General features: G+C 40.2%; 1 protein-coding gene and 1 long non-coding RNA gene across 2 annotated transcripts in view; both read right to left on the bottom strand.

The window, feature by feature from the left end:
- The window catches only part of LOC146502667 (uncharacterized), a 264594-nt gene that overhangs the window by 127076 nt on the left and 120250 nt on the right, over window positions 1-17268 (bottom strand). The gene's annotated exons all lie outside the window — the stretch shown is intronic.
- Window positions 22-17268, bottom strand: part of kcnk10a (potassium channel, subfamily K, member 10a) — a 30433-nt gene continuing 13186 nt past the window's right edge. Inside the window, exons 3-7 of the mRNA XM_085133200.1 lie at window positions 11647-11764; window positions 6647-6807; window positions 4956-5148; window positions 3231-3373; window positions 22-2885 (exon numbers count right to left, since the gene is read on the bottom strand). Of these exons, the coding sequence (XP_084989326.1) occupies window positions 2208-2885; window positions 3231-3373; window positions 4956-5148; window positions 6647-6807; window positions 11647-11764 (1293 nt within the window). The 3' untranslated portion in view covers window positions 22-2207. The remainder of the gene's footprint in view (window positions 2886-3230; window positions 3374-4955; window positions 5149-6646; window positions 6808-11646; window positions 11765-17268) is intronic.

Genomic DNA, 17268 nt, shown 5'->3' with positions numbered 1-17268 from the left:
CAAAATCATAAATAGCACTCATTTAGTGATCTTTAATTCCAAAAGGCAATCACTACCTTTAATGTAATGGTTGCACAGGAGATACTGTGAGCAGTGTCTAAGTACATAGCTTGTGCATCTTATTAACACAGGCAGTTAAAAACGGCATCCTTTGAAGCAAGTGGTCGTATACAGTCAACATCATATACATTATAATGTGTAATACAGCATGCCTTCTTGTTCCATGTCTTCGTTTTCTTTGTAAGCTTTGCATTTTTGTATCACTTGGAAGCATTTTAAAACACGTTCTTCTTGCATTGACACTAGCCTAGAGCTTCACTTAATAATGTGAACAGTAAGATAAGACAGAGTGCATACACAGATAGTGACTACATTAACATGAGGCTAGGAGCGGTGTTTAAAACAGTATGAGCATCATAATATCACAGTATGATTTAAGCACGTTTTCTTTTTCCCCCTTAAAAGGTACACAGTAAGTACGAGACTATTTTATTTTGGGGGAATATTATCTGCTCAAACAGCCAATACGATGGCTGAAGCTGCAGCCGATGCACAAGTTCATTAAGGTGGAGTACTGGCAATGGCCATCAGATGCTGGCTGCACAAAAATCTCCAACTGCATAGAATTTCATTGATAATGTCCCAAACTGTCCAATCCCATGTTTTTCACATCAAGATTGATTCTCCAGAGCTAAAATCCTTCCTCCTGTTAAAATCCATCAAAAAGGTATTAAGGCTAGAATTGTATGTTTTGGACCACGTTTATTCGTTTGACAGGTGTCACAGCCTATCAGGTGTGTCAGTCCTGGTGGATCCGTGTTCCACTGACGTCCATCCATTTGAATTTTCTAGATTGCAGGCGAGGGGGTAAACCCAAGTCAAATCAAGATATGTAATGTCACTGCCACAGACAATCTACACCTCCTAAATATGTTCGTTTAAGGTACAATAACAAGGGCACAATGCACACTGACAGTAACAGCAGTCCCTTTTATACTCTCAAACCCATCGTCTCAAACCATGTTTCATGGAGAATATGCAATAGACATTCCTCTTTCATTATGGCTCTCCTTCCATTCTATTTTCATTATTTTCCATTGACAACAGGTATAGTTACTGACCCCTCATTCAATACTTAGGAGACAATATCAGGCCCTGAGATGGTGTTAAAAGAGGTCAGACATTGTACAGAGACAATGGCTAAGGTTGGGGATCATGCACAGACAACATGTGGCATGTTTTTAGTCACATGTCAATGCACATTTTAAGAATCAATTTTTTAGTAGGCAACATGACAACTAACAAATCATAAGAAAGTCAGACCTTTATGTTTTAATGTTCCACACAGCATTTTTTTTTTCCGTTTTCATATTTATTATTCTTGAGACACAGATGAAGTCACAACACCAAGTTGTACGTCTGTGTGTACACATAAGACCTCATTTAAGACACCTCCAATTCTGTCACTGACATCCAAACCTGATACTTTCATCACACATCTAACAGTGCCAGTTCTGTTTTTAAGTCTAATTTTTTAATGCTAACACTTTTGAATCTGGAGAGAGATCTGCATCGGCTGATTTTTTACAATTTCGCTGGTTCTTTACAAACCACATCATCTGCATGGTTGGACACATTGGTAATTGCTGCCATGTCTAAATGTTTCTGGATCATTTCTAAAAGCTGGGCCCCATGTAGATGGTCAGAACAGTTTCTCGTAGCTCCGCCCATGCCAAAACTTTATATGTTTGTTTATATTTCATTTCAAATTCAAGTGAAAGTGCAGTGTACAGAAGAAACAGTGCTGACTAACAACTTGTAGTTGTATATGACATGTACTGTATACTAAGACAAAACAGAAAATACTTAGTGAACACTCCCTTTCCCACTTGGACAATTGAAATCTCTCCATGGGATACGTGTGTATCTTTATAGATTATAGCTGAGTACAGTACAATTGAGAAAAACAATGGACATAGCTGACAACCTTTACTATAACTTAACAATCATTTGTCAAAGAACAATGACAGAAACCCTTCCAGGTCTTGATTTATAGAAAGTAACATCTATGCCTCAGATCCATAGAGCCCATTGAATATGTGACCATTACTGTATATATCAAAAAGGAAAGGTTCTGTCCTTGCTCAAGCACACACAGGAATAAGGGAGAGGCACTAATGGTGGTATTTAAAAACCCATCTGTAGGATCATGCAGAGTCTATCTTAATATGGAGATCTGTATCATGGGTTTTGTCATCCTCGTTCTCTTTGGTGTGCTCCTGTATAAGCCCATTTTGCGGCTTGCAAGCTTCCACAAACAGTGGAAAATCCGACAAACTGGTGTTGCATTCCTTGTCTTCGTTTTCATCCTCTCCTTCGTCTTTTCTTCTTCCTTCATCTGTCGTAGGTATGCTGCAGTCAAAAACAGGTGTGCTGTAACCGTACGCTTCACTATGAGGCCGGCGAGTTTCATCTGGGATGTTTTTCTTTAGGTCTCTATTCCTGTTACGCTTGGCTAGCTTGGTGACGGAGCCAAGGCGATTAAAAATGTTGTCCTCAGACATGGTTTGGGAGCTGGAGCGTCGGTCACACTGCTCGGCCTCTCGCAGTCGAAGGTTGTTTAGCTTAGTGTCGATACTTTCCTGGGAAGAAGTCTTATAGTTGTTGGCATCCAGACTGTTGAAGATGGCACGCCGTTCTGGGGAAAGCATGTCCAGGGACACAGCACGCTGGTCCAGGCCTAGCTGCCGTCTCTCCATGCTTCGGATGGTTGCAGCTCGCTGTAACTTGTCGTGGACTTCTATGCTCATGCGCCGGCGTGTCTCTCTGAACTCTGCTCGAACATTTGCTTTCCACTCAGCTGCATGAGCTTTGATCTCTCCAACCTCAGGAAAAGAATATTGTCAGATATAAGGTTTAGTAAATATACTGCACTAGGTTCCCTTTACCTTATTGTGTGCACCCCACCTGCAGAGCCCCTGAAAACAGAATGTCTGTTTTCCTATCACATGGTAATCAGAAACATACTTCTCTGAGTACTTGGAACATGAGACAAATTAGATTCAAAACCAGTCACCAGTCAGACATAGATTGAACTGTAAGGATGAATAACTTTGGCAGGCAAAATCTGACTAAATACAAATTCATGTATATGACAGAATAAACAGCTGTATAGTAAAATTATGGCAACTTGGTGGCACCCAGATTAGAGGTTTGATGTGAAAACGTACCTCTTCTTTTGTCTTTTTGGACAGCACCCTCAGCCAGTCACTGATCATGTTCAACACTGCAGCAAAATAAGCCAGGCCACCCAAGATCCAGAACCACACTAGCGGTCTGTACCACTCCCGGTACTCAATTCTCCGGTCTCCACCTGATCAGGAAAAAAAAACAACAACTTGTAACTGCCTGCAGGTGTCCTCTCCCGAACCTGTCAGGGATTGAAAGGGGGGGATTCATGTATTTTGTTTTATCTGTTTTGTTCTGTAGTCACAAATTACATCAATGATTTTTAATGGTGAACACAACCAACACAAGCACAGACAAAACATAACTGGCATAAGTATTTGTTATAGGAGCAGGTGTTTTTTTCTTTATTAGGAAACGTCACAACAGGACCGAGGCCTTCATCCATTACAGGTAAACCTGTCCTTAATGGAGAATTGAGATTTCAGTCCAGGGCTGATTTTAATCTTTGCACAGAATAAAGACAATGCTATCTGACAGTTATAAAATATGTTGAATTACCAATGTGCAGAAGACAATTTACATACTGTTACTGAAAATTGTGGTTGTAAAGCAATCTACATATAAAAACACCAAAGCAGTGACTCGGTTACTCATTACAGTACTTCAGGCTTCCCAAAGTATTTGGAAAACTAGGTGAAGAGAGGAGCTGAGCTATTGCTTGATCACCACCAAGTACACCAAGTGAAGGTGTACTGAGAGCATCTGGCAGAGGCTTTGGTCCACGTGATCTTCAATTCCAGTCTCCAGGAGTGCTTCAACAGCATTCCTGGAGGGAGGAACCAGATGGTGGACAGTGGAGTTGAAAGGAGCTGTCAAGCTAAAGCGTGAGTCCTATGAACAAAGGCTTGGTTAGCCTGTGCATTTCCAGGAGGCAGCTGACAGGTACTGGCAGGCCAAGCACAGTATGGCTCTGGCAGTAGCTGAGGAAATCTTTGATCCAGGTGCAGGTGGCATGGTGGATGTGGAAGTGGTCCAGTTTGGTGGTGAGGATGTCTTGTATTATAGTATTGAACACTGAGCCGTAGTCCATGAAGAGCATCCTCACCATAGCTCTTTCTGTCTGTGAAGGTTCTCAGTCATCCAGGTCATCGTAGTCAAAGGAGCTCTCATCCGAGAAGCTTCTTCAGTTCTGAAGAAGCTTCTCGGATGAGAGGTGAAACGTCTTCAAGCAACTCAAAGAAGTCCAGACGCTTTTCTTTGCAAGCTCCTTTGACTACGATGACTGAGAACCTTCACAGACACATGTCAAGTGCATTTATACACTCTGAATATAAAAAATACTATGCTACCCAAAAGCACAATGTACATTTGTAGATGACACTATATATTTATTTTTAATTATTTTTTTATTCCACTGGTTCTAAAGTTGATCTGGCCTAGAGTGCTTTTGAAATATTTCAAAATTCTCTGATGACAGATACACTTATGTTAAACTCTGCTGAGTGTTAAAAATACTCAGGACCCTTGTTGGATGATAGACTCACTTTTAAAATCCAAGAGGAACACCCTACAAGAAAATTAAAGATGAAAATTGGATTTTCATATAGAAACAAATCTTGTTTCTCATTCACAAGTTGTAAGATCTTGTCTGTGCTTGATTAGGGGATATTGTTAGTGGATTACCTGCTTTAGATTTATCCAAAACAACCTAATTGTTGGGTGTGGTGTTCTGTGTGAATAACAGAGTGTGAATGACAAGGATTTACCTGCCACATAGTCACCTATTCCAACTGTTGTCAGAGTAATGACGACAAAATAGGTTGACTCCAGAGCTGTCCAGCCCTCAATGTGCTTGAAAATCACAGCTGGGATGGTGACAAACAAGATGCAGCCAGCCAGGATAAAGAGCAGCGTGGATGCCACACGGATTTTAGTCTGACTGATTTGGTTTTGTTTATTCTGAGAGGTAAAAGCAGGAGAGGAGAGGGAGAAAGAGAGACATACACATTCTATCAGGAGTATAAGTTATTAAACCAGTCTCATTTTCAGCAGGGCTCTAAGTGTGATTGTGATCTGACAGAGGATTTTGTTCCTCATCTCTTCCCACCTTAGATTAAAATGCTTCTCGGACGATCACCTTAGCGTGGGAAAAAACAATCTCGATGAGCAGGGGTGATGCTACTTTTGTGGCAGCATCACCCCTGCTCATCGAGATTCCTCGTTCACCTTTTGGTTTCCTGTGCATAGTCCGTGAATACTCATAGTCTTCCCGTGCATTTGTGTGGCTTATATTCTTCACTTCTGCCAGCCAGCCATCTCCCATTCAAGTCCTCCAATGACTGCGTCTCAGGAAACTTACTTAACTTACCTCTCAACATATTTCTGTCCATCTTTGAACTTTGTCAAAAACCAAATTGTTTCATGGACAGATATATCCTGCATTTGAGTCTGCCCGTTTTTGTGAATCTATTCTACAAGGAATAAATTAAAGTATCTTAATAAGAATAAGTTGGAATGATTTTATAAACCGCCAAACCAACACATTATTGCATAAAACAACAAGGTTTCAACTTTTTTGCTTTAGACATTTATGTGTTAGGGTCTTAGTCTGTTACCCAGTTATTTTAATTGAGTTTTTTGGGCTTTTTGGTCTAGTTTTCTTTATGTAAACCTGCGATTCTTGGTTTTCTTTGGATTATATCAATCTATATTTTTCTCTTACTGTATCAATTCTGTTCCTGTTCCCTAGTTTTGTATATTATATTTTCCCTTAGTGATCCACGCTTTTATGTCAAGTCTCCATCAAGGATTTCCCGTTGTTTGGTTATTTCCTGTTTTATTTATTTTATTTATGTGTTCAGTTTTAATTCACTAGTATTGTTTTCCTTCATGAGTTTAAGCTGTGTTCCCAGGTGTCACCACTCTGCCTTAACCACCCTTTTGTGTATTTATAGTTGCAGTCTTCCCTTTTATCTTTGTCTGATCAGCTGTTGTTTATCCTTATTTTCACTGTGTTCCTGCTCCCGGCTTTGTACCTGTTCTCATCCCTTCTTAGCCTGTATTCTGCAGTGTAGATTATTATTAGTTCCTGGTTTTCAGTGTTTGACTTAACGTTACCTTTTTGGATTCAACTACTAATCTGATAGTAAACAGCTCACTTTAAATTTACCTGTGACTGACTCCACACGTCTGCTTTTGGGTACATGCATCTCTGGAGAATTACAACCCTTAAATAAAAATACACGGCCGCTGTGTATTTAAACTGAACATAAATAACTAGCATTTGAACAAATTCTACCCAGCGTGTTTCATTTTCATATATATATATTTATATATATATATATATTTCAGTTTTTTATGTTAAACCAAGGACCCCACATGAAAAATATCTTACTGACGGCCATTTCATTTTAAAAGGCAATAAGATACATAACACAACAGGACCACTGTGACTCACCCGAAACATTTTCTCGACTTTGGCAATGCTTTTGACAAATATGGTACCTAGCTGGTCCCCAACACCTGCGAGGAGGAATCCAAACAGCGGGATCCCAAATATTGCATACAGAATGCAGAAAATCTTCCCTCCCTCTGTGCTTGGAGCAATGTTACCATATCCTAGAGGGAAAAATGGAGATAGAGGGTGCTATATAGATCTACAATATGCAGGAAAAAAGCAGTTAAGCAGTTAGAAAAGAAGTTAGTAAGACATTCTACTTTGTATGTAAAGTTCATAGCAGGTATTGGGGTGGTTTACTAAAGACTGTTTAAACCCCTAGATCCTCCAGTCTACTGTATGTGTGAATATATGAATCCAGCTTATAGTGTAACACTTGGTAAGTTGGATGAAGTGGGAGAGTCTTCCCGGGGGAGAGAGTAGTGATTAGAGCAGACAACAAAGGACATGTACAGTGGGGCAAAAAAGTATTTAGTCAGCCACCGATTGTGCAAGTTCCCCCACTTAAAATGATGACAGAGGTCAGTAATTTGCACCAGAGGTACACTTCAACTGTGAGAGACAGAATGTGAAAAAAAAAATCCATGAATTCACATGGTAGGATTTGTAAAGAATTTATTCGTAAATCAGGGTGGAAAATAAGTATTTGGTCACCTCAAACAAGGAAAATCCCTGGCTCTCACAGACCTGTAACGTCTTCTGTAAGAAGCTTTTCTGTCCCCCACTCGTTACCTGTATGAATGGCACCTGTTTGACCTCATCATCTGTATAAAAGACACCTGTCCACAGCCTCAACCAGTCAGACTCCAAACTCCGCCATGGCCAAGACCAAAGAGCTTTCGAAGGACACCAGGAAAAGAATTGTAGACCTGCACCAGACTGGGAAGAGTGAATCTACAATAGGCAAGCAGCTTGGTGTGAAAAAATCAACTGTGGGAGCAATCATCAGAAAATGGAAGACATACAAGACCTCCCTTGTATGTCCCTCGATCTGGGGCTCCACGCAAGATCTCATCCCGTGGGGTCAAAATGATCATGAGAACGGTGAGCAAAGATCCCAGAACCACACGGGGGGACCTGGTGAATGACCTGCAGAGAGCTGGGACCAAAGTAACAAAGGTCACCATCAGTAACACACTACAACGGCAGGGAATCAAATCCCGCAGTGCCAGACGTGTTCCGCTGCTGAAGCCAGTGCATGTCCAGGCCCGTCTGAAGTTTGCCAGAGAGCACATGGATGATACAGCAGAGGATTGGGAGAATGTCATGTGGTCAGATGAAACCAAAGTAGAACTTTTTGGTATAAACTCAACTCGTCGTGTTTGGAGGAAGAAGAATACTGAGTTGCATCCCAAGAACACCATACCTACTGTGAAGCATGGGGGTGGAAACATCATGCTATGGGGCTGTTTTTCTGCCAAGGGGACAGGACGACTGATCCGTGTTAAGGACAGAATGAATGGGGCCAAGTATCGTGAGATTTTGAGCCAAAACCTCCTTCCATCAGTGAGAACTTTGAAGATGAAACGAGGCTGGGTCTTCCAACATGACAATGATCCAAAACACACCGCCCGGGCAACAAAGGAGTGGCTCCGTAAGAAGCATTTGAAAGTCCTGGAGTGGCCTAGCCAGTCTCCAGACCTCAACCCCATAGAAAATCTGTGGCGGGAGTTGAAAGTCCGTGTTGCTCGGCGACAGCCCCAAAACATCACTGCTCTTGAGAAGATCTGCATGGAGGAATGGGCCAAAATACCAGCTACTGTGTGTGCAAACCTGGTAAAGACCTATAGTAAACGTTTGACTTCTGTTATTGCCAACAAAGGTTATGTTACAAAGTATTGAGTTGTATTTTTGTTATTGACCAAATACTTATTTTCCACCCTGATTTACGAATAAATTCTTTACAAATCCTACCATGTGAATTCATGGATTTTTTTTTCACATTCTGTCTCTCACAGTTGAAGTGTACCTCTGGTGCAAATTACTGACCTCTGTCATCATTTTAAGTGGGGGAACTTGCACAATCGGTGGCTGACTAAATACTTTTTTGCCCCACTGTATATGAAGGGAAGAGAGGTGATGAGAAAGTGTTGTGTAGATATGGTGTTAAGGAGAGAAATGCAGATGGCAGTGGATTTTGTGAAAATGATGAAAATGACTGTGGTCAACACATACTTTAAAAAGAGGGAGTGACAAGCAGTGACATACAAGATGGAGGTAGCTGTAAACACGCACACTACATCGAATGCAGAAGGTACAATCTGGAAGTGATAAGAGACTACAATGTGGTGTCAGGGAAGAGTTGCCAGAAGACTGGGAAAGTACAGCTGTAGGGCTTAAGGAAACTACTAGGATGGTGTTTGATGTATCCACTGACAGAGGAACCTGGACAAGGAGACCTGGTAGTGCAATGAAGAAGTTCAGGAATGTATTCAAAGAAAATGTGAGATGGTCAGATGAAGTACACAAAAGCACTGGGAGGCAAGGTGTACAGGAAAAGAGGTGGCAGTGGCAAAGGAAATGCATTATAGTGAGCTGTATGTTAAGGTGGAGACTAAGTGTGAAGGACTACTTTGAAGAACTGATGAATGAAAAAAATAAGAGCACAGAAGACAAACGGAGGAAAGTTATTGAATCAGAAAGTGAAGGGGTAAGTTTAGTATGGAGCAAGTTAACTGTGAGGCACCTAGGAGAATGAAGAGTGAGTTAGACCAGATAATGGACTGAGAGGATACCTGAGGAATGGAGCAGCATGTGATTGTATTGTATTGAGCTAGGTTATGAAGACAGGTGAAGATCAGTGAGCAGTAGTATGACTTCATGCTGAGAAAGAGCACTACTACCAAGGAGGCTGTGTAGCAGGCAGGAGTAGGACCCAAATACAGGACTTGAAAACACCAGGGTTAAACAACAGGTGGTTTTATTAAACTAAAACAAAGTACAAAACAAGAAAATCCAACCTTCAACTCCACAGGGCAACAAATGGAGATTCAGACAGCATACACACCAGGTAATTAGGGTGATTGGAAACACAGCTGATTGGTATCCGACTAACAAGACAGGGGAAGCAAAACTGAATATGACACAAATGAGACAGGATACTATCAAAATAAAAGAGGATGGAACCACACCCACAAACTGAGTCCAAGACTGAAACACGTGAACTTGACACAGATACCGGAGCTAAACAAACATGCACATATGACTGACCGGGGAGACAAAAGCATAGCAATACACGGAGACTAGACAGACTACAACATGAAAAGACACAGAGAGGAGACTAGGAACAGACTTAATTGCCCCTTGGGGATAAATAAAGTCTCTCTGACTCTGACTGCCTGGATACAAAAGTGAGCTGTAATAAAACAAGAGCCAGGAACTAGAAATAATAAACTCAAGACCTACTAATACAAAGATTGAACTTAAATTCAAAGAAGTGAATCAAAAGTCAAGAATAAACTCAAAATGCTGTGCTGAAGACAAAGGACCATACCAACTAAATATGCAATGTGTGCTTTGAGATTGTTGATGAAGAAGTATAGAGAAGGTCAGAAGGAGCCAAAGTGTGTATTTGTGGATCTAAAGAAACCATATGATAGGTTGCCAAGAGAGAAACTGCATTAGGAAGTCAGGAGTGGCAAAGAAGTATTTGAGAATGGTGCAAGACATGTATGAGGACAGAGAGACAGTGGTGAGTTGTGTACTACAGATAGGGTCATGGTGGAAGTGGGATTACATCAGAGATCAGCTCTGGGCTCTTTCTTGTTTGCATTAGCGACTAACAGACTGACAGATAAGGTCATTGTGATCTCTAATTAGAATAGGAAGCAGGTGGACGAGAGCATGAATAGATGGAGGTATTCTCTGGACAGAAGGGGAATGGCATTTTGTAGAAGCAAGACAGAATATATGTGTGTGAATGAGAGGGAAACTGGTGAAAAGGTGAACGAGATGGTAGTGAGGCCTGCTATAATGCGATTTGGAGACTAGCACTGACAAAAAGACAGGAGACCGAGCAGGAAATGGAGCTGAAGATGGTGAGGTTTTCATCGGGAGTCACCAGAATGGATGAAGAAGATTAGAAATGAGTACATCAGAGGGACGACTCAGGTTGAGTGTTTGGAAGATAATGTTAGAAAGAAAGCCTGAGATGGTTTGGGCGTGTGAGGGCAGGGATAGTGAATATACACTACCAGTCAAAAGTTTGGACACACCTTCTCATTTAATCATTTAATGGTTTTCTTTTTCTTTTTTACTACTTTCTACATTGTAGATACTGGAGACATCAAACATATATAGCAAGATATATGGAATTATGTAGCAAAGAAAGAAATGATAAATGCGCCAGATGGCCTGGCCTCTACAGTCACCTGACCTAAACTCATCGAGATGGTTTGGGATGAGATGGACAGCAGAGTGAAGGCAAAAGGACCAACATGTGCTCAGCATCTCTGGGAACTCCTTCAAGACTGTTGGAAAACCATTTCAGGTGATGACCTCATGAAGCTCATCGAGACAATACCAAGAGTGTGCAAAGCAGTAATCAAAGCAAAGGGTTGCTATTTTGAAGAATCTAAAATCTAAAACGTTTTGAGTTATTTCACACTATTTTGTTTACTGCATAATTCCATATGTGTTCATTCATAGTTTTCATGCCTTTCTTGACTGACTGGCATTTGTATCCAGGAATGAAAATGCTGATTTTGTATGGAATTTATCCTTATATGTGGTGGGTTACACGTACACTGCATCCAACTTCCTTAAGTAGAGAGTTATTTCTGTTTACTTTTTTATGTAAAGAGTCAAAAACCTCTATATTGCTCATAACTTCCATATGCTTACATGCAGTTATACAGGCACAGGACTGAAGAATCTATTGAAGGATAAACTCTGGTGTATATTCAGAGGTTAAAGGTAATACAATGAACTATGCATTCCCTACATTGGACCATATTAAAATGTTCAGTACGTTCAGTTCAGTCTTTCCAATTTTTTAGTACCTATAGTGGTGATGACAGTTCCAGCAAAAAAGAAGGCACTACCCAGATCCCAGTGGCTTGAGTTGTAGGAGGTATCACCAACAGGATTCACTCCAGCATTCACAGCCTCCACAGAGTGCTGAGAAGATAAGATAAGGAGAGAGAGAGAGAATTGTGAAAAATGCTGACTGTACTGTGGTGTTGATTCAGCTAAGTCTTCATATTTTAGTTGACTCTGAGGAGACAGGTTACACACGAGTGACAACAAGAACGACAAGGCAAGACCTAAAAAGGGAATTGTTTTGTAGATTGTGGCACTTCACCAGTCCCTCACCCTTGGGACGAAACATCAAAGTGATGTTGCGAATGGAGTGAGTGCCTAATGTCACCCTGAGCAAACACCAACAGGCCTAAGGTCAGGGAGTCAAAGTGCTACCTGCAGCCTTGCACCCCTGTTGTACCACCAATTCAATTCAATTCAATTCAATTCAATTCAATTCAATTCAATTCAATTCAATTCAATTCAATTCAATTCAATTTATATAGCGCTTAATCTAAACAGTTGCCTCAAGGGACTGTAAGTAAGGCTACTACAATAATATACAATACAACGCAATAATAGAAAACAGGGAAAACCCCAATAATCAGATTACCCCTTATGAGCAAGCACTTTGGCCACAGTGGGAAGGAAAAAAACTCATTTTTAACAGAAAATAACCTCCAACAGAGCCAGGCTCAGGGAGTGGCAGCCATCTGCCGCGACCATTTGGGGGTAAGGGGAGGAAGACAGCACAAAGACATGCTGAGGAAGAGAACCAGAGATTAATTATACCTTTTTAAATGCAGAGTGAAAAAAGGTGAGTGATGAAGACACCATCTGTACATCATGGGAATTCCCCAGCAGCCTAGACGTATTGCAGTGTAAGTAAGGGGGGATTCAGGGTCACCTGATGCAGCCCAAACTGGTTTGTGAAAAAGGAAAGTTTCAAGGCTATTCTTAAAAGTAGAGAGGCTGTCTGTCCCCTGAATTCCAAAGGGGGAACTGGTTAAGTCAGCCTGTAGTCTTAAAGGGACATGCTCTAACGGGGTGATAAAGTAGTATGAGGTCTTTAAATTAACATGGACCTGATTATTCAAAACCTTGTATGTGATGTGAAGGATTTTAAATTAGATTGTGGATTTAACAGGGATCAAAGGAAGAGAAGCCAGGATAGGAGAAATATGCTCTCTCTTTGTAGTCCTTTTTCAGCGTCATTCGGAGACAGAGTATTTCTAATTTTAGAGATATTGCGCAAATGGAAGAAAGCAGCCCTATTTTTTTTTAATATGTGCATTGAAGGACATATCCTGGTCTAAAAAACAACTCCCATATTCCTCACAATGTTACTGGTAGTTAAGGTAATGCCATCCAGAGTAAGAATCTGGTTAAATGGACTGATTCTTTTTTCTACTCTCCTGGAGCACTCAAAGCACTTTATACAACATGCCACATTCACCCATTCACACAAGCACTTTCTTCTATGGTTTGTAAGTGATTTCAACCTAACATTCACACACATTCATATTCCGATGGATGCATCAGAGGGCAATTTGGGGTTAGTATCTTGCCCAAGGATATTTGGCATGCACACTGGGGGAGCCATGGATTAAACCACCAACTTTCCGATCAGCAGATGACCTGCTCTGTCTCCTGAGCTACAGTCACCCCAATGGTAGCCAACCCAATAACCTCAGTTATTTTTTTTATGTCTTTGATATATTCCTCATTTGTAACCTTCACTAAAGCGGTTTCTGTGCTGTGATGGGCTCTGAAACCTGACTGTAACTCTTCAAATAACCCATTCCTCTGCAGATGATCTGTTAGCTGTTTTGCACGAAAGGAAGGTTGGAGATTGGCCAACAATTAGCTAAGACAGCTGGGTTCAGTGATGGCTTTTTAAGTATCAGTATTTGTATTATTGTAGGGTCTTGAGGCAACTGTTGTTATGAATTGAAATGAACTTTTTCTACCACCGTGAAGGCCTGTGGTACCTAACTGATAAATAGAGATAGGTTGATCATATTTAAGATTGAAGCATTAATTAATGGTAGTTCTTCTAAAAGACATGTTGATGGTTTGGAGGGGGTATACGGCATATCTATCTTTAATATTATCATCACAATCTTCTAATAATTCACTGTAATACTGGTTTTTACAGTGTCGCAAAATATTAGTTAACTTATATTTCCAAGTTCTTTTGTTCAGCAATTTATAAGTTCTCTATATAATCCATGACATTATTATGTGATATTTGTTTTCTACTAAATTATTTTATTGGGGAATTTTTACTCATGCAATAATTTAAATACTTAGAAAGATGTATTGGCATCTTTTTCATTCCATTACCTGTTCAGTTCTAACCCATTTACAAGTTTGATCCTTATCTTGAAAATCTTTCTTTGCCATAACTCCCATAATAAACTATAAATACTGGAAGGTGGTCGGTGATGTTCTCTTGATTACTGGTAAATATATAATCAATCAGTGTTGAATAATGAGAAGTATAATAACTAGGTTTGATGATTTTGGGATATATACTGAGGCTGTATATGGTGTTGATTAATTCATCTTTCAGTTTGTGCTTATTTCAGGTAAATATTGATATCACTATGTCAGGGGCTGGGTCTGTGACCCAGCGTTTTCACTTTGTTTTGATCTATTTTGTGGTATTTTGAAGATGATAAGATTTAGGATTATTATTAGTTTGCCTCAAGTTTTAGTCTAGGCTATGTTTCACCCAGGCCTTCTGTGTTAGCTGTCATGTATTTCTTGTGTGCGTGTTTCATGTGTCGTCATCTCTACATCACTCCATGTTTCCTGTTTTATTTTGAAAGTTTTGTGTTTCTTCGTTCAGTGTGTTTAGTTTTACGCTTCCTCTGTTATGTTCGTTTGTGTCAGCTGTTTCCCCATGTGTTTCCACTTCCCCTGATCACCTCCTGTGTGTATTTAGTCTGTGTGTTTTCATTCACTCTTTGTCAGGTTGTTTGTCTCCCTTCCTCAATGTCACATCAAATGTTCTTTTTCGTGGTCATCACAGTCTAGTTTCTCCCAGTTTAGGTTTTAGTTTTCACCATTGTTCATTTTTGCCTTTTTTATTTTCATATTTTCAACCCAAATAAATGGCTCGCTTTTTGTTTAAATTTAGTTCAGTCTTCTCTCGTGTTCTGCATTTTTGTCCTCCTCTCTCACACTACAGATAATACCACAGATAAACATTATTTTTAGGTTGTCTTTTTACACCACTACTGGTGTACACTATTTCTTCCACCACCTTATAAATAAAATTACTATCAATAAAGACAGAAACATCACATTCAGTTGTGTTTTCTCTGCTCTTGGAAATAATTTCATAAGTTGCTACACCCAAGTCCATACCTGTCTCACTTTGCTTTATTGAAAAGGTGTAAGACCTGACCGAGGCAATGTTTGATCTTGTGAAAGTTGGTATACAAGCTTCTGCTGTTAAAGTGAATTATTGAAAATGTATTTTCTGTCCTAACGGTACTTCAGAGCCCATATACTCCTTCCTTTTTCTCCTCAGTACATCCATAAAAGCCTAATTTATGAATATTTTAGATCCTTTGAGAAACTTTGCCAATTGGAGAATGGCCGTTCTGTTCTTGTACCACAGTTCTTCCATCTTGATCTCCCGCTAAAGTTATATACCTTTTTCAAGAGGATTTTCATCACTTTCTTCTCGGTTTCCGCCAAGGTCTCTCTGTCAAATACCAGGTTTTTAAGTTTAGATTGTGCTACCAAATATTCAGTGCACCCAGCAGAATGTCACACGCTTTTAAATTGTTTGTAATGAGTTGTTGCGTTCAGTGTGTTTAGCCCTTTCAGCTTTTATGGACATCCTTTTGTGTGAACTAGAGGTTTGTTTTAATGTCTTACACTTCAATTCTAGAGTTTTGAATGCTTCTTGTGGTTCAGGAAGTGTTGAAAAACATTTATTTTTGCTTTTGCAGCAGTTCATTTACTTAAGTAACATTCAAATAGTCCTTCTCTGATTTGACCTCCATTATTAGCATTTTACAGCTGTTTGCCATAGATTACCAAATTTTGTGGCTCTGTTTGAACGCACAAGAACAGCTTGTGACACCTTCTTTGGCACATTCATGCCCAGGATGACTGTATGTAAACGTCTTTCTACAGCTTCATGTTCTCCTTCTGAATGATAGATTGATAGATAGATAAAAATAAATACAACACAAAACAAAATATATCAAGTTCATGAAGGTATAAACAAATGTTTTGTCTGAAAAAAAATAGGTTGAATTTTAACATTTTCCCTACAATCATGTAGCTATAGATATGTACATAACAATAATAATGGAAAACAGTGGTATCTCAAGGGATTCCAAGTGTTCCAAGTCCCATCAGCATCTTGGAGGGGGTGAAGAAAGAGGTTGAGGCCCCTCAGACAGAGATCCCCATCTCGCTTGGGAATCAACAAATGGCGAGAGAAGAACCCAGCTTGATGGTCCCCATACTCGAAAGGTAAACCACCTAGCATTTCCACAACACTGCTCTTATTGTTCATCTTGGTGTGAATAGGAGTTATAAACTGTAAATTCAAAGAGGGAAATTCATGAAGCGAGAACAAGTTAGGCTCCCTTAGCAGGCCAGAGGCGCTCTTGCTTGCTGAGCTAATGCCTTGGCCAAAAGGACCCGGCTAGCTGGACTGGGGAGGCCATAGCAAGGATGGGTTAGCTGTGTGAGCCCACAAGACTGAAAATAACTATATAAAGCTGTAGTTGAACTGACAACCTTCAGCTTTCAACAGACTGAAGTGGAGGAACTAACCCACTAAGCCAAACAGCAACACACAATAAAAGCCAAGCTTGCATGTCACAAATGAGCCAGTGGTAAGTGTGTGCCAGAGGCCAAAAGCCAAATCAGTCCTCAAGCCCCTTTTCTCTCTGTCATGTCTGTGAAAGAAGCACTGCACCATATAGTATAAATTATCTTGCTGCTGCAGAGTTAAAGAAAGTGTACCTAACAAAGTGTGAAAGTGTCCTTTTATACAACTCTATGCTGCTTGATCATGAAAAGTGTCCCATGCACTTCTTGAACTCACAACCTTCAGCTGAAGTGAGCTGTAACTTTACAACTACACCTCTGAAGCAGAGGAGAGCGAGAGTACTGGCACTCCATTCAATGTCACTCTATCAGCAGAAAAAGTTGAATATTTCAGAAACTTGGCATGAAACAGCACACGAATTAGCCAGTCATTTTGAGGTGTAAACTTTGTCTTTGCAACAGTTCCACTAATAGTAAACAAAGGGGAGATGCAAATACCATATATGACCATAAAACTGGCCTCATAGCCCATATTTAGTCAGTGGTGCGGGTGTCAGTCATTATGCAAATAAACTGTTTATAAGGTTAGGGAAACCTACAGTCAGCTGAGACTGAAGAAATTACTTGGATGTGGACGAAATGTTTCTCCCATGAAAACTCGACGTCCAGATGTACAGAATCAACTTCTTGTTGTGTGTCACTGTCTGTGTGTAGTAAGATTTATGTGAAGGTGCATTTATATGATCAGTGCAACTGATACAATGTTCCAGTGTTGGACTTCTCTCCAGTGATGCTTGAAA

This window comes from Neolamprologus multifasciatus, chromosome 15 (genome assembly GCF_963576455.1).
Source record: "Neolamprologus multifasciatus chromosome 15, fNeoMul1.2, whole genome shotgun sequence".
NCBI classification, from domain to species: Eukaryota; Metazoa; Chordata; class Actinopteri; order Cichliformes; family Cichlidae; genus Neolamprologus; species Neolamprologus multifasciatus.
This window is presented reverse-complemented; position numbering and strand designations above follow the sequence as displayed.